Raw genomic sequence first — 25,178 nt, 5'->3', positions numbered from 1 at the left:
GGATGGATGGGAGATTGGGCAGGAATTCCTGGCTGGGAGGGTGGGCAGGCCCTGGCACAGGTGCCCAAAGCAGCTGGGGCTGCCCCTGCATCCCTGCAGTGCCCCAGGCCAGGCTGGACATGGGAGCACCCTGGGATGGTGGGAGGTGTCCCTGCCCATGGCAGGGGGTGGAACAGAATCAGCTTTAGGGTCCCTCCCAACCTAAACCATTTTACAATTCTGTGATTTGATGTTTGTACATCCCAACTAAATCCTCAGAAAATGCAAATACGCGCCACAAGTGCAGAGCTGATTAATCAAATCCACGATGGGCTGTGATTTTCGGGGGCAGACTGTTGAATGGGATCGTTGCTGGGATCCGGGGAGGGAAGAGCCAGCTCTCAGCAGCTGGTTGAGGAGCAGCTCTCCCAGGCAGGATGTGGCAGTGCCAGCCCTACGAGGGCTCCATCCCCAGGGAATTCCCTGGAGTGCCACCAGTGAGGGGCAGCTCTGATTGCTTCAGAGAAGCCCACATACACCAGGGTGCTTGAAAGCCTATCTGACATGCTGTTTACATGTTGAGATGCCTAGATGGCCATTATTTAGTGTTGTAGAAAAATAAATATTTGACATTCACAGATGAAGACATTTTCAATAGCACTTGAAAAATTAAGTGGGAAATCATCCACATCTAAAGCAATCAGCTCAGGGGTTGGGTTGGAGCTTCCCAGTTGGCAGTCCTAACTTTTTCTAAATAAATTACTTCCCAATCAGATCAGTTTCAGTAATTACTTTGATTAAGGTGCTCTTAACTTCTCAAATGATAAGTTCTCTCATCATATCCTGTGATCCAAGGAAAACCCTTGTCAGGACAATGTGCTGTAAGAAAGCAGGGAGCTGAGCACAGCCTGCAGTGCATTTCCACCTCTGCCAGCACTGTGGATCCGTGTGGGATCTGAGGAGATACAGCCTTTGCTGCCTCAGTTTCCCTGTCTGATGGGTCAGTGTTTGCAGGGAAGGAGTTGTGCGGCTGCTGGTGGACAGGATTAACTCGGCAGCACATTGATCTCTGCTCTGTCGGGACATTCAAGATACAGCTCCCCACGGGGAATGTTTTCAGAGTCCAGCCCCATCAGCCAGATTTCTGTGCATCCTGCTAAAAACAGCCCTAAATCCAACATTTAGGAAGTGCCTGTGCTGCACTAGGTCCAGCAAGGATCCACTGCCCACCAAGTGATGCTTCTGCTGGAGTTACCTAGAAAAGAGATGATGGAAATAGAAATTGTCCCTAACAGTCCTAACCTGTCTGAATTCAGGATTCCTTCTTGGTGGGTGAGGAGTCTGGTTAGGATGCATGAAACACCTCTAGTTCTGTGCCCATAGTGTTTAGTGTGGCAGTATAATTTTAAGCATAATACTGTCGTGAAAATAAGTTTAACTAAAAGGAGCTGTTAACTCCACGGCATCTGGAAAATAAACTATGGATACTTACTCAAGTATGGATACTTACTTAAAGGAGCATAGTTACAAAAAATACATCCTGCTAGTGATTGCAAATATTCCAGGTGTAAGTGGGAGAAAAGAATCTAGGGCTCTAAAGCGTTTGGTTTAGAACTTACCTGTAAATTAATTACCCTATATGTATAAACAAGAGTGTTGTGAGCAGCAGAATAGGGCCAGGCAGCTGATGCTGCAGGGCTCATTAGCATCCTCAAAGCCTCCCAGGGAAGGGAGGGATCCTGTCCTTATTTAGGCTGTGTTTGGGAATAGCTAATTTAAGTTAATAAAGTAGCAGGAGCTCCGATCAAATCAGAGCAGTTCTTCTGAGCAGTTTGGCCTGTGCTGCACCAATTCAGTGTAAATCATAACTCAGTTTTACCCTAGGCCGTTCTAACCCACGGCTGCTTTGATTCACCCTGCACTTCAGGAGGTGCTAATTAGTGGAAGGGAGGTAATTCAATCCAAGGCTGCGGCCGTACCACAAGGGCTTCCCTGGCCCTGCAGCAGGAATACCCAGCTCCTTGTGAGCTCTGGGGGCAGCTGGGAACCCATGGGTGATGGTCAGGAGCTCAGAAAGGAAATCACACAGGAATACCCAGCTCCTTGTGAGCTCTGGGGGCAGCTGGGAACCCATGGGTGATGGTCAGGGGCTCAGAGAGGAAATCAGACAGAATACCCAGCTCCTTGTGAGCTCTGGGGGCAGCTGGGAACCCATGGGTGATGGTCAGGAGCTCAGAAAGGAAATCACACAGGAATACCCAGCTCCTTGTGAGCTCTGGGGGCAGCTGGGAACCCATGGGTGATGGTCAGGAGCTCAGAAAGGAAATCACACAGGAATACCCAGCTCCTTGTGAGCTCTGGGGGCAGCTGGGAACCCATGGGTGATGGTCAGGAGCTCAGAGAGGAAATCAGACAGAATACCCAGCTCCTTGTGAGCTCTGTGTGCAGCTGGGAACCCATGGGTGATGGTCAGGAGTTCAGAAAGGAAATCACACAGGAATACCCAGCTCCTTGTGAGCTCTGGGGGCAGCTGGGAACCCATGGGTGATGGTCAGGGGTTCAGAGAGGAAATCAGACAGGAATACCCAGCTCCTTGTGAGCTCTGTGTGCAGCTGGGAACCCATGGGTGATGGTCAGGAGCTCAGAAAGGAAATCACACAGGAATACCCAGCTCCTTGTGAGCTCTGGGGGCAGCTGGGAACCCATGGGTGATGGTCAGGAGCTCAGAAGGGAAATCAGACAGGAACACCCAGCTCCTTGTGAGCTCTGTGTGCAACAGGTCTGGGTTGGGGCTTGCCAAAGCAAGGCAGAGTGTGAACTGCAGGTTTAAGGTTTGTTTTCAGAGGGGGAAAACAGCGTGCAAAAAGTAAAGGAAGTGCTTGATAAATAGGAGGGATATTTACAAGAATGTTCAAGGTGCTTGCAGGCATTGTGAATGTGGGATTTAACTGCAGTATATTTGATTGAGTTACCTACCTCAGTTTGACACCTTGAGCTGTGTCAAGACCAAGCAGTTGTAGTTAAATCAATTTAAATACAATTGGAAAAGCTTGTTTATTTTGCTTATCAGGCCAGAAATTACAAAGATTACAGGAGAAAATAAAGTTAGTGTAATCTTGGTGCTTTTATGATCTTAAAGATTTGGAAGAAACTTTTGAGGACTTCATTATAGCTAAAATAATATTCCTAAACAACTGTAATTACTGGGTTTAGAGTGCTTTACTGTTGTGTTGCTTAGGGACTAGGAAGCTCATTGGTACTTTTTTAGAGAAAGGTTTTTGGGAGCTCAGTTGGACAAATGGGCTGCAGAGGTTCAGGTGAAGAGATGTCAGACTTAATTGTTATATATTTAATTTAAATATTTATATACTTAATTTATATATTTAAATTTCTGTTCCTCTGTGACACTGGGTTGATGCTGGTCCATGGGCTCTGCCTTTCCCAGGGAGGACTGACGGACACACAGACACTTGCAGTCGGATGAGCCCCATTTTCTCTAGGAAGAGCTGGTCAGTGTTTCTGTGCCGAGGGACAGAGCCCATCAGAGAGTGCAGTGAGCAGAGGAAACCCGTGTGGAACTGTCCTTTCCCTGCCAGGAGTTACATGTTTAATTCCCGTGTGGAAGCACGGCAGCCTGAAGACATGGCTGGCTGGAGGGTCAGGACAAAGGGGCTGTGGGGCTGGAAGGGATGTGGGGAAAGGAGGAATGGGAATTGGAAAGCATTCCTTTCACCTCCAGTAAAACATTTCTGCTCTCCCACAGTTTTGCTGAGTTGTTTCTTCAGCACTGCTGGTGAGAAATGGTGTGTGCTCTGTCATATGCCACACGGCACAGAGGTGGCAGCTAACTTGTTGCAAGTATTTCTTTGGTATTTAAGGTAACTTGAATGAAATTTGTTATTTAAGTTAACTCAGATTTCCTCAGGATCTGGAAGATTTTCCCAAAGTCTAATGTAGCTGCTTTGCAGTGTGATAAATTAACCACTTGTGCTGCTTTGGAACGTAGCTTGGTGCTTTCTCCATCGTAGGGATTTCTGATCAGAGGCCAGGCTCACTCCTGATGCTGGGGAATGGCTGGAAACAAACCCAACAACTGTGGAAGCTCGCAGGTGGTACCAGCATTTCTTGTTCTTGCTGATTTCTGTGGTTCAGATTTTCAGCTGCTGTGTGGATGGAGATCAGGGCACTCACCCATGCAGATTTCTATGGTGCAGGAGCAGGACCCCCCTTTTCCCAGCTCCAAAACCCCTCAGACAGAACTTCCCGAAGCAGGGCAGAGCCAGGCACCTTCTCCTCACTCAGCAGAGCCAGAGCTGCCGCTGCACAGCCAGAAAGTTTTGTTTTATTTCATTGCATGTTGTGCATTTTACAGTGACAGAGATACATTAGACCAACCTGGAGGTGACTGTCTTGTGAAAGAAATAATTGAAATTCAGGGTGAAATCGACTGGAAACATTACAGTGTGGATGCAGGGCGGTTTCACCCTACAGAATTTCTGTTGTCGTTGGTAGCTTGTGCTTATTATACTTTGTATTATTGGAATATTGAGCAGAAACTTCCTATAACTTTCCATTGAATAGGCAACAAGGCTTGCTGTTGTTTTTTCTTTTTTTTTCCTTGTGGATTTTTCACCCAAAATAAAACAGGGAGTAATAAAAGAGAATGAAATAAAGTGTACAAAATAACTTCATTGTGATGGAATCAGGCAGGTCCCTGAAATTCATTTCAGGCAAATTTTTGGGACTGGATAAGTTTAAAGTTCATCATGTCTCAATATTATATTTTAAGGGTAAAAACACAGTATCACTCACAAGTGAGTACAGCTGTTAAACCTTTAGAACTTATTTTCATGTCAGTTTTAACTCAGGTACAGGCACAAATTAATCTCAGATTTGCAATTCTGTAAGAATGAAGTTTTCCATGCAGGAAAGAAGCCAGGATGGGCTATGAAAGAGTCAGTATTAATTCAGCATGTATTCATAAGGGAAAATGATTCGTTTAAATTTTGTCTGGACACTGAGTAATATGAATCCTGACTGTGCTGGAACTTTCCCCATTTTAACAACAGAGTTGGTTGATTTTTTATTGTAAATCAGGGAAGCCAGGTGCGGGGAGAGCATGAAAGCAGCCCTGTGCAAAGGGGAGAGCAGAGCTTCACCTCTTGTGAAAGGCTCTGAAGGGGTTCACTGTACCAAGGAAGGTGTTTGCCAGGGCAATGAGAATCATATTATCATTTAAAGAGTCCTTATCCTGCAATAAAAATAGGCTGCTATTTTTGAGGCCAAAGGAGCAGCCAGAGCCCTTATCTGTCCCTTTAAAAGATAGCAGCCTGACAAGGTCCTGTGGGATGCACGGTTGTGGCTGTGGTCCCCCGGGAGGGTTCAGGTGGAGTGGAGCAGGATTGGGTTTTCTGAAGTTGAGCAAAAGGCAGCTCTGCTGCTGTGCAGGCCGTGCAGAAATTCCCGGATTCCCCTCAAACACAGGAGCTGCTCCACAGCTTCCATAGTCCAGCCCAGACTTACTCCGGCTCATTAATCTGCTGTTCCTGTTGGTTTTTAATGAAAAAGATAACTGGTATGGGTGAGCTGAACAATTAGCACAAGGAACTCCTCGGGATTGTTTTGTGCTCAGACCACATCCCGGTTGTGTTCAGGAAGTGTTTGCAACCTGTCCATGCCACGGCTCCTGACAGAGGGACTTGACTTCCATAAATAGGCTCCCTGTGTGCCTGGCAGCGTGGATTAAATGTCCAGAGAGCCTGAGGACAGCTGGTCCCTCCCAGGACCCCAACAGGAGCAGTGCTGCTGCTGTGGAGTCTGTTCCTGCTCGTCCACAACTCCAGCTCTGCAAACTTTCCTCTCCCAGCCTCTCAGGAGCCCCACAAGATCTGGAGGTGCTGATGTGGAATTGTCATCTTGGCAGCACCAGAGGTTGGAAATAGGCCCTTCTTTCTGCAGCAGCTTTTGGGGTTTGCTCTGAGCTTTGCTTACCCCAGTTCTCCAAGTTTCCTCCTTGCTTAGTGTGACACAAACTGGAAAGCCTGAATTAATTACCAGCGTGTACCCTCAGCGCAAAGAGAAAAATATCTTGGCTGGGAGGGAATAAACTTTCAGTTCCAAATGCATTTGGTATAATCAAAACAAAGCCTCGCTAGCAAAGCAATGGCAAAACAGAAATACGATGGCTAGGGCAGAAAAAGAAGGGAACAGAAGGTCTATTTTCTGTTGAGGCCAGTTATAAAAAGCTGTCGTCCTTCTTTGGCAAATCCTTCTGAGGATGGGTTTGTTTTAGGGGACATACTCAGACTTTGGGAGAGTAGGAGTGAGCACAAGGTAGGTGTGCTGAGGGATCAGGGTTTGAACAGGGTGACTGAAGAGCAAGGATTTCAAACAGGGTTTTGTTTCAGATGGAAGTGATTTGGTGCCCTGGAAGGTGGGGAGGAGCAGAAAATGGGCTTTCAGTGAAACAGGGAGAATTTAGAGGTGCCTTTGATAGCTGTAATTCCTTACTGTTGTTTTGGTGGAACTTGTGCTTGCTTTATACATTTATCCAGATTTCATAACCCAGCACCAGCAGCTGAATAGTATGTATTGGGTGATTTGCTCTTTTAATAAATCAGTGCCTTTTCATTTTGCTTTCACCTACCCCAGACTAGCATCACTTCCAGACTGCTTTGAGTCAGGCTTTCCTGGTTTATTGCTCTCTCAGTTCTGCACTGGCAGAAAAACACACTAAAGGTTGGAGAAGAGTGACAAGTAGTGCAGTACATTGGAAAACATGAAATACATCTGCTGGAGTGACATGAAATGGCTGTAATTTTCTGGGGAAGGAGAATAAGTTGGTTAAAAAAGACCAAGAGTCATTGGAGGGGAAGAGTCTCAGCATCTTGAGCTAACAAGGAGTATTTCCTTGAGGTGTGAGAGGGGCTCTGGGGCCTGTCTGGGTGCAGGTTTGGCTGCCCACCCTTGCCCTTGCCCTTGCCTTTGGGGGCACACCACGGCTCAGCCCACGCTGCTGTGTCCCCAGAGCCCTGCCAGCATGTACATATAACATAACAATAACAGAATATTAACAACATAACCTCCCCCGTGGCTCAGGGCTGTCCCAGCTCGGGCTCTGGCTTTCCTGAGAGCATCCCAGCGCCGTGGGGATGGATCCCAGCCAGGCAGGAGCACATCTCCTCCTTGGGCTGCTCCTCACCCTGAGATCTGGGTCGCTCCTCAGCCGAGAAACGTGCTGACAAACACCTCTGCCGTGACTTGTCTGAGAGGAAACTGAGCAAAATTCCTGCTCCTGGTTCCCGTGGCTGTGGCTGCTGATCCTGCAGGGACCGAGAGAGCACACACGGATCCCAGTCCCAGCAGGGAGGTGGTGTCAGCTGGGCTGGCAGGGCACAGGGACACCGAGCCTGCCGCTCCCTCAGCCTCAAACCCTCAGTTGTCACAGCTGTTAAATGTGGGGACAGGTCACAGCTTTGTGCACTTGGTCACGTCTCCATCTCTCTTTACGCTAAGCGTTGATGCTCTTGCTCAGAATTTTAAAATTGTTAAAAAATTTACCTTCTTGGCTTTGTGTAAAAAATGTTTCAAGAAAAAATGCAGATAAAGAAATACAAGTTTTTCACCTCCTGTGTTGCTGTCACCAAAGTCACACTCGACATATTCAATTTGTCTGAATGGTCTGGATCTGCTTGGATGGTGTGGAGGCTTGGGATGGATTGATTTCTGTGGTGGCAGCTCAGTGTTATTCCTGAGTGCCAAACTGAATGGAGAATTTGTTCAACACCAGAGTTTTGAATTTTCTTGTCACTTATCTCTGCCTATTGTTCTTCACCATTGTTCTTTTACCATCTTCGACCTTTTCCTGTATCAGAAAGCCCTAAGCCCTGTAATTAGATGTGCCTCACCTAATTTTCCTTTTAATAGTTTGGGGGAAAGCAGAGAAAACAGCAGTGTCATATGTGGTGGGAAATAAACCATCCCTAAGTGCAGATCCCGTGGAGGTGTGCTCTCAGTTTGAAACATGAGTCATTCACAGGAATTTCTTTCCTGTAAGTACAGTGTACCTGGGCCCTGGAATAACAACAGTATTGTCAAGGTAGGGAGCCTGACACTTGGTGTGTGTGAACTCAGGAAAATGGAATTTATTGCAGCCATAGCTCCTTCGGCTGCTGCTTTTAAAGAGCTCCTACATTTTATTTTCCTGTCCCACAAATTATTGAGTGGATATTCCTTTTAGTCCTTCTTTGCCATGTAATTCTCTCTTGAAGAACAAGGTTTTTCGCTTTTTTCCCCCACTCTTTCTGGGTTTATTGTAAGTGTGGAAGTAATTGAGGAGAGGTTTTGGGAGCTGATTTCCCTGGGCAAACTCCCTGGCACAGTGGAGGTGGCAGTGCCAGCCCGGGCTCAGTCCTTGGTCACCCAGGGATGGCACATGCTGATGAAATCCAAATCCTGCAGGTCTGAGGAAGGAAATTCTCCTGCATGTTTAGACTTGATTATTTTGACTGCATTAAGTTTTGTAGCCTGGTTCAGGAAAGAACTACGGCTATAATTCGATAAAAACTCTCCTCCCATCTGGATCCAGGGCTAGGAAAGCAAACTCCAGTCTCTGAGAGGATTGTAGGTACCTGTTGCTAAGTCCATTAGAGATATTTATAACCCCAGGCTTGATACCCAGCATGAGCAGTGAGCCAAAGGAGTCCCTGGCAGGGCTGCACTGAGGAGCTGAGCGTTTCCCTGCTGCATAAATGTGTCCTCACCACTGACAAGTATTTAATTGATTCATCCTTTGTCCCACTGATATTTGTTTCAGTTCTAGAAAAATCAGGCAACTTATAGTATAACAAATTTGAAGTGATATTTTCATTCCCACATTGGAATTTCGCTAGTGTCTGTCTCCTTTCCGTGTTTTACGGTTTTAACTCCTTTTTGCACACATTTGTTTTGTGTGGTCAGTAGAGCCCAGGGCAGTGCCCGTGCCCTGAGGTGGCACTGCTGGGGCACCTCGAGTGCTGGGGGCAGCTCTGAGCTCCTCCCAAAAAGAGAGACATGGAGGGGCTGGAATGTGTGCAGGGCAGGGAATGGAGCCCCAGGAGGGGCTGAGGGAGCTGGGAAGGGCTCAGCCTGGAGAAAAGGGGGCTCAGGGGGCCCTTGTGGCTCTGCACAGCTCCTGCCAGGAGGGGACAGCCGGGCTGGACTGGGAACAGGGACAGGAGGAGAGGGACCGGCCCCAGGCTGGGCCAGGGGAGCTCGTGTTGGAAAATTCCTTCAGTGGGAGTTCTGCAGCCCTGGCACAGCTGCCCAGGCAGTGGTGGAGTGAGTCCCCATCCCTGGAGGGCTTGAACAGCCCTGTGCATGTGGCACTCGGGGACACGGGCTGGGGTGGCCCTGCAGTGCTGGGGCCGTTGGGCTGGGTGTTCTCATGGTTCCATGACATCACGGGCAGGTCACAGAGAACAGCTGGCTCTGTTCCGTGTGCCATGGCCCCACACACAGGGTGAGGGGCTGCTCCTGAGCTCAGGGCTGCAGCACAGCGAGCGCTCTGCCAAAGGAGCCCCCTGAAACTCCCTGCTGCTGTCCTTGGCTCTGTCCTGTCCAGCTGTCCAGCGTCCCCACGGCTGTGGGATGTCCAGCTGTGGCACGGACACTCCATTGCATTGCTCAGATGCTCACTGGCTCCCCTTATAGACTGGCTTGGTGGTGTAAAAATGAAGGGATTTCCCCTGTTATCTCGGTGAGCTGCTCAGGTCTATGAGGAGGAGACAGGAGCTGAAGTAAGTGTGGGAAAGAAATGAGGAGGGGGCAGGAGCAAGGCCACTGAGGTGTTGGGGCGTGTCCAGATGAGGGAGCAGAGCTGGGGAAGGGTCTGAACCATAAATCCTGTGAGGAGCTTCTGAGGGAGCTGGGAAGGGCTCAGCCTGGAGCAAAGGAGGCTCAGGGGGACCCTGTGGCCCTGCACAGCTCCTGCCAGGAGGGGACAGCCGGGGGGATCAGGCTGGGAACAGGGACAGGAGCAGAGGGAACTGGGCCAAGGGAGGCTCAGGGTGGATATCAAGGAAAATTTCATCATGGAAAGGGCTGTCCAGCCGTGGCACAGCTTCCCAGGGCAGTGCTGGGGACCCTGTTGCTGCAGAGATTTAGCAGCCCTGTGGACGTGGCCCCTGGGACAGTGGTGGCCTTGCAGTGCTGGGGACAGTTGGACTGGGCTGGCCACTGATGGAAGTGCTGAGCATGGAGCTGTGGGAAATGAGCCCCGTGTTTGCTGGCAGTCCCAGTGAATATTCCATCAGTAATTCTGTGTAACACCGTGTTTCACCCTTGGCAATACCCACAGAGCACTTTCCTTGCTAAGCCAGGCAGCAGTGTCAGTGCTCGGGTCATTCCTCGTTAGCTGCAGCACCCTTGTGTGAGACTGAGACTGAGACTGACCTGGGAACAAACACTGCTGTGTAACAGGTTTTTCAAAAATATTGTCGGTGTTTCCCTGTCTGTGACTCACCCAGTGCCACCATTGCCTTTTCCTGAGCAACATACCTGTTGTGACAGTGCCTATGTGTTAAATGTTGCAGATTGTTTATTCTGTCTCTGCAGCAATCAGATCCACACTAAATGGACTCCAGAAAGGCAGGCACTGATTCCTGTAATGATAACCATACCATTTTCTATAAAAACCTGGGTTTTGTCATGATTTCAGCTAGGAAAGGCAAATTACTTTATTTCCAGTATTTCTGTGCATTGCACCTCAGATGGATTTCTTGCTACTTCATTTTTCTGCTCCTGATCCATCATGAGCATGATTTTAATCAGGAGGAGTCCCCTTCAACGCAGCCCAGCTCCAGGCAGCTGCAGAGGGCACGTCCCCAGCCCAGAGAACAGTGACATTGAGTGTGACAGTACCAGCAGCCCCCTTGGAGGCTGGAGATAAATGGGGTGCATTCCCTGGAATGGCCTTTAATGGATACTGCCCTTGCAGGAGTGTTGCCAAGGTCTGGTGTGGTTCCCAGACTCAGCTCTGCTGGAGCTCAGTTTGGGTTCCTCTGCAGAGCTGCCCTGTCCTCACCCACTGAGTGCACAGGCTCATGATTCCTGCTGTGGGCCCTCCACAGGAATTTACATTTGTGCCTCATCCCAAGTTTAATGTGGAGACTTGCAGTGGAGGATTTTGAGGAACAGAGAGAGGAAGGAACTTCCTGGGTCGCAGAGTCCAGTCATTTGGGGCTGGAGACAACAGGCACCCTACAATCAATGCTTTCATCAGGGCAGGTGACACCCGGCTGGTTGACAAGGTGTCATTGTTCTCAGGTTGGACTCCGTGACCTGAGAGCTGCTTTCCACCCTAGACAGACCTGTCATTCTGAGCAGGTCGGGGTTTCCTGCCTGTGCCAGCTGTACCAGGGCTGTGCCAGGCTCAGTGATGGGCTGGGTGCTGTGCTAGGGCTGTGCTGGGTGCTGTACCAGGGCTGTGCCATGCCCAGTGCTGTACCCAAGGATGTGCTGGGTGCTGTACCAGGGCTGTGCCAGGCCCAGTGCTGTACCCAAGGATGTGCTGGGTGCTGTACCAGGGCTGTGCCAGGCTCACTGATGTGCTGGGTGCTGTACCCATGGATGTGCTGGGTGCTGTACCAGGGCTGTGCCAGGCCCAGTGCTGTACCCATGGATGTGCTGGGTGCTGTACCAGGGCTGTGCCAGGCCCAGTGCTGTACCCAAGGATGTGCTGGGTGCTGTACCCATGGCAGATCCCACAGTTTGTTCCCCTGGCAGCGTGGTGCCCTCCTGAGCACACAGCTCCATGCTGGAGTGTGCCATACACCAGGAGCACCACCGGCCTCACATCCCCCTTGAGATTCGGGAGCTGCGGCTTTACCACGTTTCCTCAGTGAGGGATTTTTCCCCTTTTCCCCCTGCAGGTTTCCATGTGGTACCCATGAAGATGAGGCTGAGGACACGGAAAGCTTCCCAGCAGTCCAACCAGCTCCACACGCAGCGGGCGCTGCGGGCCAAGCGGAAACACTCGGAGGTGGAGGAGCCCTTAGCTGGCGGCGGGGGAAAGCCACCCAAAAATGAGACAGGCCTCTTGTCTTCGATCAAAAAGTTCATTAAAGGAAGCACACCCAAGGTATGCCGCCTGCAGGGCCCTGCTTTGCTTTCAAGTGGGTCGTAATCACCTCAAGTTTGATTGAAATCCAGTTCTGTTAAGAGTTAATCGTGTGGTGGAAGCAAAATGTAAAGAGTTGCAAGGCAACAGGTGCCTGTGAGTTGTGTCAGGTAAAGCTGACTTTGAAACCTTCAGGAGTCAATTGCAGGTGTATTCAACAGTCCAATAAATCTCAGGCTTTATTGCCTGGTGTTTCTTTGTGAAAATGTCAAATAAATGCAGTACATTTTTCATTTCTACTTTAATGATTCCTTGGATCCAAACTCAAGGAATTACCAGTACCAACAACTTAGAAAAGGCAGTCTGTAAGCATTCATTTCTTGACTATTTCTGGCAATTTTATTCAAGATTGTTCAGGAGTCATTTAATCAATGAGGGTCAAACCTCACAAATCCAAGTGCCATGGAATTGATGCAGCTGCTCAGGGATTCCTGCAGTGAGCACTTCCCCGCTTGGAGCATCACATCCAGGTTTTGCTGGGGAAAACCACAAAATCTCACATCTTGGTGCAGCTAGAGAGCTGAGCTTTACTGATCTGCACAAAGGAGCACCTGTTGTGTGTGCTGCATGGATATTTGAGGGTGGAAATATATATACACAAACACACACACATATATAAATTTAAAATATAAATTTATATATAAAAACTTTTAAGGCTGAATGTAACCTTGCAATTACTTCAAAAACTGGCTTTTTTTCTCTAGATGGAGGCCAGTTAAAACCCCACATCATCCATCCATCCCAGCGGTTCAGATACTGCCATTATGTAACTGCAGATTCAAAAGAAGAGTATCCAGGAAGTCAGAACTAATTTACAATGTATCCCAGATCAGCTCTGTGATAAATAAAAATCTGATAAAATTTCAACATTTTATCGACTTGTCGTAGGTGTTTTGGGGGAAAAGGGTAAGAAACCTGCCATAAACCTGCCATATGCCTGCACATACAGCCATGCACAGAAGATGTGCAGAACTGTTTGGTTCTGTCTCATTGCCATGAGTGCTGCAGTCACTTATTCCCAGGTAAGGAGAATCCTTGGATTTTTCTCAGCTCAGTTTTGCCCTGTACTGATATGGATTGTCACATTGGATATTGTTGGGCAGTTCACTTCCTGTGTGTTTAGCAGGCAGAGAAATCAAGTTTCAGGTAATTTTAGTTGCTTTGTCTGCATTTCCCAGCCTCTGCAGCACTGGAATATTTAGCTTGGCTGTAAAGACAAGTTTTCTACTACAGCAGCTCCATGTACAGTTTTCATTCCCCATACTTTGACTTAGTTTAAACTCACATAAGATCCCAGCTGGCCAGCCCCTTGTTGCACATTCTGCACCTGGAAGTGGAGCAGCAAAGGGATCTTTGGTGAACTTTCTCCAGGAGATGACATTCTCTGGTCTGTTCCGTGGCAAAAGGCGCTGCTCAGCACGTTTGTTCCTCCCCTCTTTTGTATTTTAAGGAAGAAAGAGAAAATCCCCCCAAGAGGAGTCGGATTGAGCGGGACATTGATAACAACTTGATCACCTCCACGCCCCAGGCAGGAGAGAAGCCCAACAAACAGCTCTCACGCGTGCGGCGGAAAAGTCAGCTCAATGGAGGTGGGTGATGGCACTGCAGGGCAGGGCACTGTGGGGCAGGGCAGCTCTGCCCCTCCAGCTGGGCACTGACCCAGGGCCGTGGGCACACTGGGCAGGGCAGTGTGGGGCACTGCAGGGCACTGTGGGGCAGGGCAGCTCTGCCCCTCCACCTGGGCACTGACCCAGGGCCGTGGGCACACTGGGCAGGGCAGTGTGGGGCACTGCAGGGCACTGTGGGGCACTGTGGGGCAGGGCAGCTCTGCCCCTCCACCTGGGCACTGACCCAGGGCCGTGGGCACACTGGGCAGGGCAGTGTGGGGCACTGCAGGGCACTGTGGGGCACTGTGGGGCAGGGCAGCTCTGCCCCTCCACCTGGGCACTGACCCAGGGCCCCGCTGCAGTGGGGAGGTTACTGCACCTCTGGCTGCCTGCAGGGAGAGCAGGGCTGAGCTGATCACAACCAAACATGATTTCCAGGGTGAGCAGCACTTCCAGACACTTCCACCTTCCACTGTGTCTCTGGGAGAACAGTTTGGATCAGCAGCTGCTGCTTTGGAACTAATTTAAGTTTTTTTCGGCTTTAATTGTTATTCCAAAAGTCCCATAATAATTTGATTTAGCTCTTCTGTTTTCTCACAAATAAGAGGGAAACATGACCTCCCAGCTCCTGACTTCTGTGGAAGTAAGCAGGTGTCTTTAGATGCTGAGAGCTCTTGTCAAACACAGGTTTCTGTCAGAGTTGTGAGATGGGGATTTGAGTTGTGGGATGAGAGATCGCCCTTGTTACGTGTCAGATCTGGAACGGGGATGTTCATTTAATTCTGTCCTGTGCTATCTGTGATCACAGCTGACAATTCCTTCCCCTCCAAATTGTGGCCGTGCCTCTGTGTGTGTGTGGAGCAGAACAAACTCCGGGCTCTGGAGCAGCTGGAGGCTCAGCCAGGCAGTTGTGGCCCTTTCTGGTGCCTCCCTCTAGTGGAGTCCTGGCACCGGCAGCTCCGGGGCTGCCTCCACCGAATCTCTGCCAGGATTTCCACCTCTGCTGCTGCTGTGAGCAGGGGCTGCTGCCCCATCTGCAGAGAAGTTTCTGAGGGTGTTGAGAGTGGACATTTTAGGTTTGTGCTGGTAGAGGCACAAGTAGTTGCTGACTCTCATGGATCCAGCTGAGCCATGAACAAGAGTACACCCCCAGAATGCAAATGCTGATCATAAAGGAACAGAGGCACCTGAAGCCCAGCTGGGTGGTGTTAAAACTCATATTGTTTCTTTTCCAGAAGCTGGAAGTTATGAGATGACGAACCAACACGTAAAGCAAAATGGAAAATTGGAAGATAACCCCACCACAGGCAGTCCCCCACGAACAACGTTACTGGGAACCATATTTTCTCCTGTTTTCAATTTTTTTTCACCAGCAAATAAAAATGGTGAGTATTATTCAAAAAGCCAATAGCTTAAAGCTGAGAGTGATAGAGTTTTGTATGAAATAGCTGCTTTGAGTGACAGTACACTTTTCATTCTGGCTTACAAACCAAGAGTTACTGCTGGCAGGCAAAAAGGCTCCTTCATTCTTGGATGGGTTGATGGTTGGCGAAAGAAGCTTACAAACATTAGAACATTTATTTCATAGGTGTATTTAGTGGTGCACCTTTCATTAAAAAAGAAAATAGGGAGAAGGAAAAACAAAGGGATTACATTCCTTGTCCCAGACATGTTTTAAAGTCATTGTCATGGTCTTCAGTTGGGTTCTTATTTTTGTGGCACGACTCTGTGCAGGTATCTTTATTTATTCTGAGACTCGGTGTGTGCGTGTGTGTGGTTTGTAGTGAGCGTGAGCCCCGTGCTGGGAGCTCAGCCCCAGGGTAAGGGTGTTTGCAGTGTGCCCCAGGGTGAGGGTGTTTGCAGTGTGCCCCAGAGGGTAAGGGTGTTTGCAGTGTGCCCCAGAGGGTAAGGGTGTTTGCAATGTGCCCCAGGAACGTCGGGCTCCGACTCGCCGGGCCAGGCTGTGGAGGCTGAGGAGATCGTGAAGCAGCTGGACATGGAGCAGGTGGACGAGATCACCACGAGCACGGCCACGTCCACCAACGGCGCCGCCTTCCCCGCGCAGCCCGGCCAGGGCAGGGCCCTCAACAACGGCCTGGGAGAGCCCGAGGAGCCGGGGGACCGCGACCTGCCCCCGCTCACCGGTGAGGGACGGGCATCCTGGGGGATGCGGGGATTCTGGGGGGGACACGGGGATCCTGGGGGGACACAGTGATCCTGGGGGACAGGGGATCCTGGGGGGACATGGTGATCCTGGGGGGACACAGTGATCCTGAGGGGACAGCGCCTCAGCAGGGACTCCTGTCCCACCTTCCTTTGGGTAAGGGACAGGGGACAGTGGCTGTACCACAGGACAGGGAAGGGCTGATCCCAGAAATCCAGCACCTGTGCTTGGCAGGGACACCTGTCTCGCCTTCCCTTGGGGTGTGCAGACAGTGTTAATACTGATTTTTGTGGTTGCTAGGCAGATCTGGTTTAGGCACCAAAGACACAGTTTTGGCAGGACTTAGCTGTTCCTGGTGTAACTCAGGTGGCCTCATAACTCTTCTTCCCATGGAAGCAGAGATTCCAGAGGACAGGAATTGCTATTAACACTGCACTTGCACACTCTGAACTTGCTGATCTCCAAAGATGTTTGCTACATTTTGGTGTCTTATATTAGAAGCACGTGGTAAATGAGAAACACACAGATCCTCCATTCATTTTCCCTATTTTCTTCAGAAGACAACATCTTTTTTTTGACAAAAGTTCAGCTTCTGTGTGCATGGGCAGCATCAAATCCTGAACTGAGCCCTCCCCAGGCCCTCCAAGCCGTCCTGGATGAGCAGCTTTGCGTTAGGGTGAATGTGACCTCTGAGCAGGGGAGCTGGGGCTGCAGGGAGACCGTGCCCCTGTTTTCCTGCCCGCAGTCTCGAGTCCAAATGTCACTTTAAAGAACTGCACTAATAAGACCAGCTCTTGTGGTTTTTTGTTTTATTTTTTGTTTTGGTCATTTTCGTTGAATTTCAGCACCAGTATCTCCAGACAGTGGCTACTCATCAGCTCATGCAGAAGCCACCTATGAAGAGGACTGGGAAGTCTTTGATCCGTAAGTGCCAGTGTTTCTGCTAGAAATAGTAAATTTATCATTTGGGGTGTTGAATTAAGATACTTCTGTTTAAATTGGATCATTTTCATGTTATGATAACGAACTCCAAAAGCTCTGAGCTTAAATTAAAAAAATTGTGTATGCTCATGTGGGGTTTATTTCAATTTAAAATACTTACTTCTGGTACCTTAAATATTTCAAATATTAAGTTAGGCTGCAACATTGCAGTTCAATAGTATACATTTTTACAGCCAAATCTTTTTTCTTTTCAGATACTATTTCATCAAACATGTCCCCCCACTAACAGAAGAGCAGCTGAACAGGAAACCAGCTCTCCCTCTGAAAACCAGAAGCACACCAGAGTTCTCATTAGTTCTAGACTTGGTAAATACCTTTATAAACACAAACCAGAGCAGGGGAATGGAGCATTTCCCTTATTTTGTTCATTGTGGAAATCAGTTATGCTTGCTTTAAACAAAGACTGCTGAATGTTGCATAATTTTAGTTAAAAATAGTTGAAAAAGAATTAATTGTGGTAGGAATAGAATGTGAGCTGCGTTTGTCAAATACTTACATGATGCTTTTTTAAAAAAAGAAAAGCATTACAGTTTTTACATCTCAAACATTTATCTGTCCCCATAGAGCTTCCCTAAATCCAGGATGGGAAAAATGAGGTGGAATAAATAGGAAAATTCAGTTTCGAGTGCCTTTCATCAAGACTGATGAAAAATTAAACTTTTACTTTTTAGAACATTCTTAAAGGGCACAAATCCACTTTTTGAAATACTCTATAAGATATATTTGTCTTTATGATGGTTTGTTTCAGTGTCTCTGTTTTGAAAGTTGTTTCAGGCCCTGTTAATGGTGGTGTGATTTTTTGAGCAGCACCAGTTGGGCCATCCCCAACTGGATCATAGGGATGGATGGATTATTCACACTGGAAGATACAGGCTGGAACTGAATGAGAGATAAATGTCTCTGCAAAATAAAATGTCTGTTTATAACTACACCCCCAGCACACAGTTTTACTGAAAATTTTAAAAGATTACAAGAATAATGAAATGTTTAATTCATCCTTAGAATTTTCTTCAATCTTGACAGCACTTGCATGAAAGTACAATTTCCATTCTAAATAAACCTGCTTTAAAATGAACATAAAATGCAGAAAGCAACTTCTATTTTCCACATTGTTTTTTCACACTCTTTTCTTTCTTGTATGTAACTTTTTCTCTAGGATGAAACATTAGTGCACTGTAGTCTAAATGAATTAGAAGATGCTGCACTCACTTTTCCAGTTCTTTTTCAAGATGTCATTTACCAGGTAAACAGAGAAACACAAAGTTTTTTGATTTTTGTTTTGTGGGATTCCTTGCTGTGTGCAGTTGTTTGAAGAGGGAGAAGCAGCAGCCTGGCATTTACACCTGTCTGGTGATAAACTGTGGTGTCAGCTCTGGCAGGAAATTCTGTATTCACTGTTCCCCTTTCAGCTCCTGCCCATGAGCCCAAATCCTCTGCTGGAGTCAGAGGGAGGCAGAGCCCTCCTGGCTGGGGCTCTTGTGACTCCACAGCTCCTCACAGGGAATGGCTTCTCTGTGTGTGCAGTTCTGTGCTGGTGGTGCTTGAGTTTATGGAATTATACAAACAGCTGGAGCCTTTTTTTAAATCACTCTGGCATCCCCAGCCTCAGGTAGTTTTTGGTGGATATTCAGAAGAGGATTTATTTCTTGTGTCCAGGGCTTGAGCTGGTGCTGCCCTGCTGGTGAGAGCTAAGTCAGGGTGTTTGGTCAAAGCAACCAGTTTCATTTTTATAACATAGAGATTATCCAACATCTGTATTTTATTCATTTTTTTCCCTAATTCCACCCAATTTTCCATGAGAATGTTCAGGCTGCTGTCAGTGTGTTACTGCTCCCTCTGAGCTGCTCAGGCTGGGAGCTGCTGGAGCTTTGGTGTCCATGGGGTGCTGCTGCACAGGAACCCGATCCTTGCTGTTTGTTTGTTTGTTTGTTTGTTTGTTTGTTTGTTTGTTTGTTTGGGATGCTGACCCTGTGGGCAGGATGGGAGGGTGCAGGATGCTGAAGCCCCTCTGTGTGTGATGCTCACCCTGGGGAAGGTGGATCTGCCCCTTTCTGACCCCCTCTGTGTGTGATGCTCACCCTGGGGAAGGTGGATCTGCCCCTTTCTGACCCCTCTGTGTGTGATGCTCACCTGGGGAGGGTGGATCTGCCCCTTTCTGACCCCTCTGTGTGTGATGCTCACCTGGGGAGGGTGGATCTGCCCCTTTCTGACCCCTCTGTGTGTGATGCTCACCCTGGGGAAGGTGGATCTGCCCCTTTCTGACCCCCTCTGTGTGTGATGCTCACCTGGGGAGGGTGGATCTGCCCCTTTCTGACCCCCTCTGTGTGTGATGCTCACCTGGGGAAGGTGGATCTGCCCCTTTCTGACCCCTCTCTGTGTGTGATGCTCACCTGAGGAGGGTGGATCTGCCCCTTTCTGACCCCTCTCTGTGTGTGATGCTCACCTGGGGAGGGTGGATCTGCCCCTTTCTGACCCCTCTGTGTGTGATGCTCACCTGGGGAGGGTGGATCTGCCCCTTTCTGACCCCTCTCTGTGCAGGTGTACGTGCGGCTAAGGCCGTTCTTCCGCGAGTTCCTGGAGCGCATGTCTCAGATCTACGAGGTAAGGCTGGCGCACTCCAGCTCTCCCTTTGGCACTTCTCAACTGTCTGACCCTTTTTCCCCACACTAAACACCATGTCAAGAGATCAAACCCTTTTATAACCCAAAAGTAAAGCAACTAAAATATTTTTAAAACTTTTATTCTATTCTTAATCTCATATAAAAAGTAAAATAATACAAATGTTATAATTCACACCATTACAGTCACAAACCAACTATTTCCTAGTTTCAATACCCTGTAAACATTTCTTAACCTATCAACTTTACTCACACCATGCTATAAATACCTTAAAACCAATCATCTAGAATTACTCCTCATAAATCTTACTACAATACATCTTTCATAATTCTATTTCTCCAAAATATCTGATCTTATTTACAAAACCACCTTTTAATATTTATTTCTAATTCCATTTCTCTCTCAATATCTATCCTATTCCATAATATTTCTAAGTTAATATTTCTTATCCTAAAGTTTACATACAAATACACACTATAAGAACCTTCTATCAAACTTTAAAATTTTTCTACAAATTCTTTTCCCACAACCACCTTTAAATTTCATTTTTAAAGTGTATCCACTTCCTTGTACCTCCAGTGGTGACTTTTTTCCCCTCCAATCCCCAGATTATTCTGTTTACTGCTTCTAAGAAGGTGTATGCAGACAAGTTGTTGAACATCCTGGACCCCAAAAAGCAGCTGGTCAGGTAAAACCAGAATAATGTTGTGAACAATGAGTCCTGTGCCTGCCCACTTACTGCAGTGTCTCCCTGACTGATCCCTTGGGGGTTCGCCTGGGCTAGGAGAGGGGGAAAAATGGACTGAAGTGATGGAATTGGTGCCTTGTGATAAAATAACCCCAGGCCAAGACCTGTCCCTGCTCAGTCTCTGTTAGGCTGGCTCATGGGAAATGTCCTCTTGGGGATTAAAAATGTGCTCTGGAATACCCACTGCAAATAAAGGAAATTAAATGAGTGCCTGATTGCTTTTAAACTTAATAACTTGAGTTATTTATTATAAATTGTGACTTGTATAGCTTTTGCAATCAGCATCCTTTTAATTCTCATTCAATCACAACATCATTTGTCTGCTGGTTTTGTATTGGAGCTGGTTTGGTTTTTCATTTCTCAGTAGTGATCTTTGTTGGGAAGTGTTTGGCTTTTATTGGATGGGCAGAAGGAAATTCCAGGGATGAGATGCTGTCACTGTCACCTGGCAGGGGGACTGTACCTGTCAATGGACCCAAACTGATTCCTGCTCAGGGCTTTCCCTGTGTGGGGAGTCCAGCCCAGGGAAGGCCTCCCTGTGGGCACACCCCAGAGGATGGTGCCTCCATGGCAGGGAAGCCCTCCCTGGTGGGCACACCCCAGAGGATGGTGCCTCCATGGCAGGGAAGCACTCCTTGGTGGGCACACCCCAGAGGATGGTGCCTCCATGGCAGGGAAGCCCTCCCTGTGGGCACACCCCAGAGGATGGTGCCTCCATGGCAGGGAAGCCCTCCCTGTGGGCACACCCCAGAGGATGGTGCCTCCATGGCAGGGAAGCACTCCTTGGTGGGCACACCCCAGAGGATGGTGCCTCCATGGCAGGGAAGGCCTCCCTGGTGGGCACACCCCAGAGGATGGTGCCTCCATGGCAGGGAAGCCCTCCCTGTGGGCACACCCCAGAGGATGGTGCCTCCATGCCAGAGGATGATGCCTCCATGCCAGGGAAGGCCTCCTTGTGGACACACCCCAGAGGATGGTGCCTCCATCCCAGAGGATGGTGCCTCCATGGCAGGGAAGGCCTCCCTGTGGGGACACCCCAGAGGATGGTGCCTCCATGCCAGGGAAGCCCTCCTTGTGGGCACACCCCAGAGGATGGTGCCTCCATGCCAGAGAAGGCCTCTCTGGTGGGCACACCCCAGAGGATGGTGCCTCCATGGCAGGGAAGCACTCCTTGGTGGGCACACCCCAGAGGATGATGCCTCCATGGCAGGGAAGGCCTCCCTGTGGGCACACCCCAGAGGATGGTGCCTCCACACCCTCTCACCCTCCACACCTCCCTGCAGACCCTGATCCCCCTGCAGGGCTGGGAGTGCTCCTGGCACAGGGCAGGGCCAGTGGCTCCAGCAGCAGGCAGGGAGCCTGCAGGGGTGTTGCTGTGCTGCCTGGCTCTGTCTGGGGCTGCTGTGGCTGCGCTCACTGGGCCCAGCTCTGCCACCAGCCCCAGTGCCTGCCAGGCCCCACACGTGTGACTCACACTCTATATATAAATGCAGCAGCTCCTTCCCCTCCATGGCAACGTGGGCAGCTCAGCTCCTGCATGGAATTAGGCACACTGTGTGTAGCTCCTGAGCATCATTTAAACATACAGCAGCCTGGAGGGGCTGCTCTGCAGTGGGGCAGCACCAAATCTGCCTACTTGGCAATTTATGGTTCTGTGGGTATGCCATGGGATGGGAGTTTTATTCTGCTGGGTTTTCAGTCTGAGTCCTTTTAGTCAATCCATCCATTCCTTCTGGCATGAGTTACACAGGAGCAGGCTGATGGCAAAGGAAGGAGGTGATGGGATGTTTTGGCCCTAATGGGAAAGAAACTAACCGGAACTGGGTTAGTGCAAAATCACCTGAACTGGGCATTTTACCAATAAAAAGGTCTAAAAAAACAGAAAAGGGGCACAATTTTCTAACAGGAGGTGGGAAGAGAAAAAAACTGGATAATGCTGGCAAAGCTGCATGTTGCTGGTGCAGTGTGGATGCTGTCTTTGGCCTCATTAATGAGTCCTTTCCTTTAACGACAGGCATCGACTCTTCCGTGAGCATTGTGTGTGTGTACAAGGGAATTACATCAAGGATTTGAACATCCTGGGCAGAGACCTCTCCAAAACCATCATCATTGACAATTCACCGCAAGCCTTTGCTTACCAGGTGAGGGGCTGGGCCAGGGGACACCTCGGGGGCAGGACTTCCTGAGGGGGACAGGGAAATGTAAGTCTGGGGCTTGCTATTGATGTCTGCAAACCAGACTGTGGGGAAAACACTCAGGAGTCTGTAACTGGGAAACATTCTTCCCCCAAATGCTATTTCACAAGTCGTATTTGTAAATAAATTAAATATAAATTGTGTGTTGATTGATTTTTTTTTTTGTATTTTAACTTCAGCTTTCCAATGGAATTCCTATAGAAAGCTGGTTCATGGATAAAAATGATAATGAACTCCTAAAGTTGATTCCATTTCTGGAGAAACTAGTAGAGCTGGTAAGTGTTTGCTTTCTTGGCTTTTCCCAGAACTGTCAGTGAGTTCCTTTAATATTTTCACCTGCTGTTAAGGGTTTCTGAGTCACTGAGGTTGAGGCTGGGGAAGATCCAGGGACGTGTTCACACAGCAGAGAGGGGGCTTGTCACTGCTGACTGTGCTGAAAATGCAGGGCTGTGGGATTGTGACATCAGTCATCAGGAAGTTGGGAACCTCTGAGCATTTGGATGCCATAGTTGCTGGCTGTGCTGTGTGTGTTTGCTCCTGAAAGGCCAGTGAATCTCTCCTGAGCTCTTGTGGGTGCTGTGGGGTTGTTCCTGTAGGTCTCCTGAAAGGCCAGTAAATCTCTCCCGAACTCTTGTGGGTGCTGTGGGGTTGTTCCTGCAGGTCTCTGCAGTGGCATCCTCCCTGGTTTCTGTGTGTGTGCTCAGAGAGGGGTGTCAGGCCAGGAGCCCTGCTGCAGTGGGGTTCTGGCTGTGCTCATTCTCCTAATCCTGCCCTTTCCCCCACAGAACGAAGACGTCCGACCTCACATCAGAGACAGATTTCGCTTGCATGATTTGCTACCCCCCGATTAAAGCCTGTGCTCTCGCTGCCGAGGGGAGGAAATGCAGGACCCTGTTGGACTAATACAAAACATTGCCATTACTGTTGAAATTTTGCATTTTTGTACCCCGTCTTGCTTTTCTTATCTTTGGTGCCCAACAATGATCAAGGGTTACAGAAAGAGACTTTCTACACCTGAGGTTGCCGCCATCAGTACAATCCAGTACCCGCAGTAGGGAGGCTAGAACAGAAAAGTCTTTAGAACTAGTGCAACTCCAAGGAAATTTTTTATGTACAGGACATCTGCAGTTTATAAAGAAAATTCTGTTTCTGCCACCAGCAGTTTGACCTGTAGAAACACAGGATTTTATGATACAACAGAGATTGAAAACGGACTCGGATTTTCTCTCTGTTCGGTGCTCTAAGTGGGTTTGTAGCCACTTTTCTGTTACTTTTAAGATTCTCATTTCAACAGGAATGGCCAGTAAAAGTTGTTTTATTTTTCCTGTTAAGGTTTATAACCTTTTTACATTTTTGACCTGTATTAGATTAGAATTTCATTATGCATTCCTTTTAGTTGAGGCGCTTCATAGTTTTTCTGGAAATAGCCAAATTTTGTTAGTTTTTTATTAAACAGTTGGCTGGCCGTTTCCCTGCTTTGTCTGCCTGCATCCTGTATATTTGTTTAAAAGTATTCTCTAGTTTTAGCCCACGTAAGTTTCATTTAGAAAGAAAAAAAAAAAAAAGAAACCCTGCATTTATATTTTCTTTCCGTAATATTCTACTGTAGTCGAAAACCTTTTCAAAAAAATCAAGAGACTGGCTAGATAAGACGAAGATAAGAACGACTAACATTGGGAATACCCTGAACCATTGCGATGGCACGTCCTCTGGACAGAGCACAGCTGGCAGTGGCACCACGATGGACAAGGAATACCTCACCCTCTGCCGTGCCCGGGGCAGGGCAGGGCAGGATGGGCAGCTGTGCCAGGCCGCCCCGGGCAGGGCTCCTGTGACACTCCTGCTGCCAGTCGGCCTCTCGGGGCAGGGCTGCCCTGCCATCCCACTGGTTTGCGAGGGAGCAGCCCGGCCCTGGCCCCTAATGCAGCGCCCGCAGGGATGTTTGTGCCCGGAGGCTTTGTACGCAAGGTAGGATTTGTACCGGCTAGGAAGCGTTGCCTCTCGACTGCATTACCACGCCACAGGCTCGGACTGGTTTTGTGTAAAAGATGTCACAGAACGGCACTTTTTCTAAAGAGAAGTTTGCTATTTTGTATGCTTGATAAGAAAGTACAGTATTGGAAATTAAAGGTGGACAGCTGATAATTGAGAAGTATGTCAATTAATTTTTTATGTATATTACCTGTTTACTTGTACAATTTTATTGTACAAATTACATGCAGCTTCATTTTCAAATGAGTCCTTAAAATAAGGAAAATCTTTTTAGCAAAACATTTAATTTTTGTATTTTTGATTTTAAAAGGCATGAGTTATGTCAACTTTTTCCAGTGTATTAATGAAGATTTTAACTTTTCATCAGGTTGAGTGTTTTCTTACTATATTATCTGTTGTGTATGTAGCTAGCACATGGTGTCACTGAACTGTTAAAACTTAGCATGTAGAGCAAGCCTGTTTTGTGGAAAATCCTTATTCATTAAAAACAAAATCATCATGGCAGATTTTCTGCAAAAAAAGTGAAAACATTTGCAATTCAGAATACTGATTTTTTTTGTATTTAAAGAAAGGTATTTTGCTTGCAGGAAAGAAATACTACAGATTCATTTTAATGAGAATCTTTTAAATGTATTTATCTTTAGGGCATCTGGGCATCTTTACGCTGTTTGTCTTATGTCTTTATTGAAATAAAATGTACAGAACATTACCTTTA

General features: G+C 48.1%; 1 protein-coding gene across 1 annotated transcript in view; it reads left to right on the top strand.

Annotated features, from left to right (window-relative positions):
- CTDSPL2 (CTD small phosphatase like 2) overlaps positions 1-25,178 on the top strand; it is a 28,325-nt gene extending 3,147 nt beyond the window's left edge. The window contains exons 2-13 of the mRNA XM_063170049.1: positions 11,889-12,097; positions 13,587-13,725; positions 14,979-15,128; positions 15,675-15,887; positions 16,753-16,831; positions 17,104-17,215; positions 18,066-18,152; positions 19,448-19,510; positions 20,137-20,216; positions 22,291-22,417; positions 22,651-22,746; positions 23,257-25,178. Coding sequence (XP_063026119.1) covers positions 11,906-12,097; positions 13,587-13,725; positions 14,979-15,128; positions 15,675-15,887; positions 16,753-16,831; positions 17,104-17,215; positions 18,066-18,152; positions 19,448-19,510; positions 20,137-20,216; positions 22,291-22,417; positions 22,651-22,746; positions 23,257-23,322 — 1,404 coding nt within the window. The 5' untranslated portion in view covers positions 11,889-11,905 and the 3' untranslated portion in view covers positions 23,323-25,178. The remainder of the gene's footprint in view (positions 1-11,888; positions 12,098-13,586; positions 13,726-14,978; positions 15,129-15,674; positions 15,888-16,752; positions 16,832-17,103; positions 17,216-18,065; positions 18,153-19,447; positions 19,511-20,136; positions 20,217-22,290; positions 22,418-22,650; positions 22,747-23,256) is intronic.

This window comes from Melospiza melodia, chromosome 15 (assembly GCF_035770615.1).
Source record: "Melospiza melodia melodia isolate bMelMel2 chromosome 15, bMelMel2.pri, whole genome shotgun sequence".
NCBI classification, from domain to species: domain Eukaryota; kingdom Metazoa; phylum Chordata; class Aves; order Passeriformes; family Passerellidae; genus Melospiza; species Melospiza melodia.
Note: the sequence above shows the minus strand (reverse complement) of the source record. Positions and strands in the feature narration are given on the sequence as shown.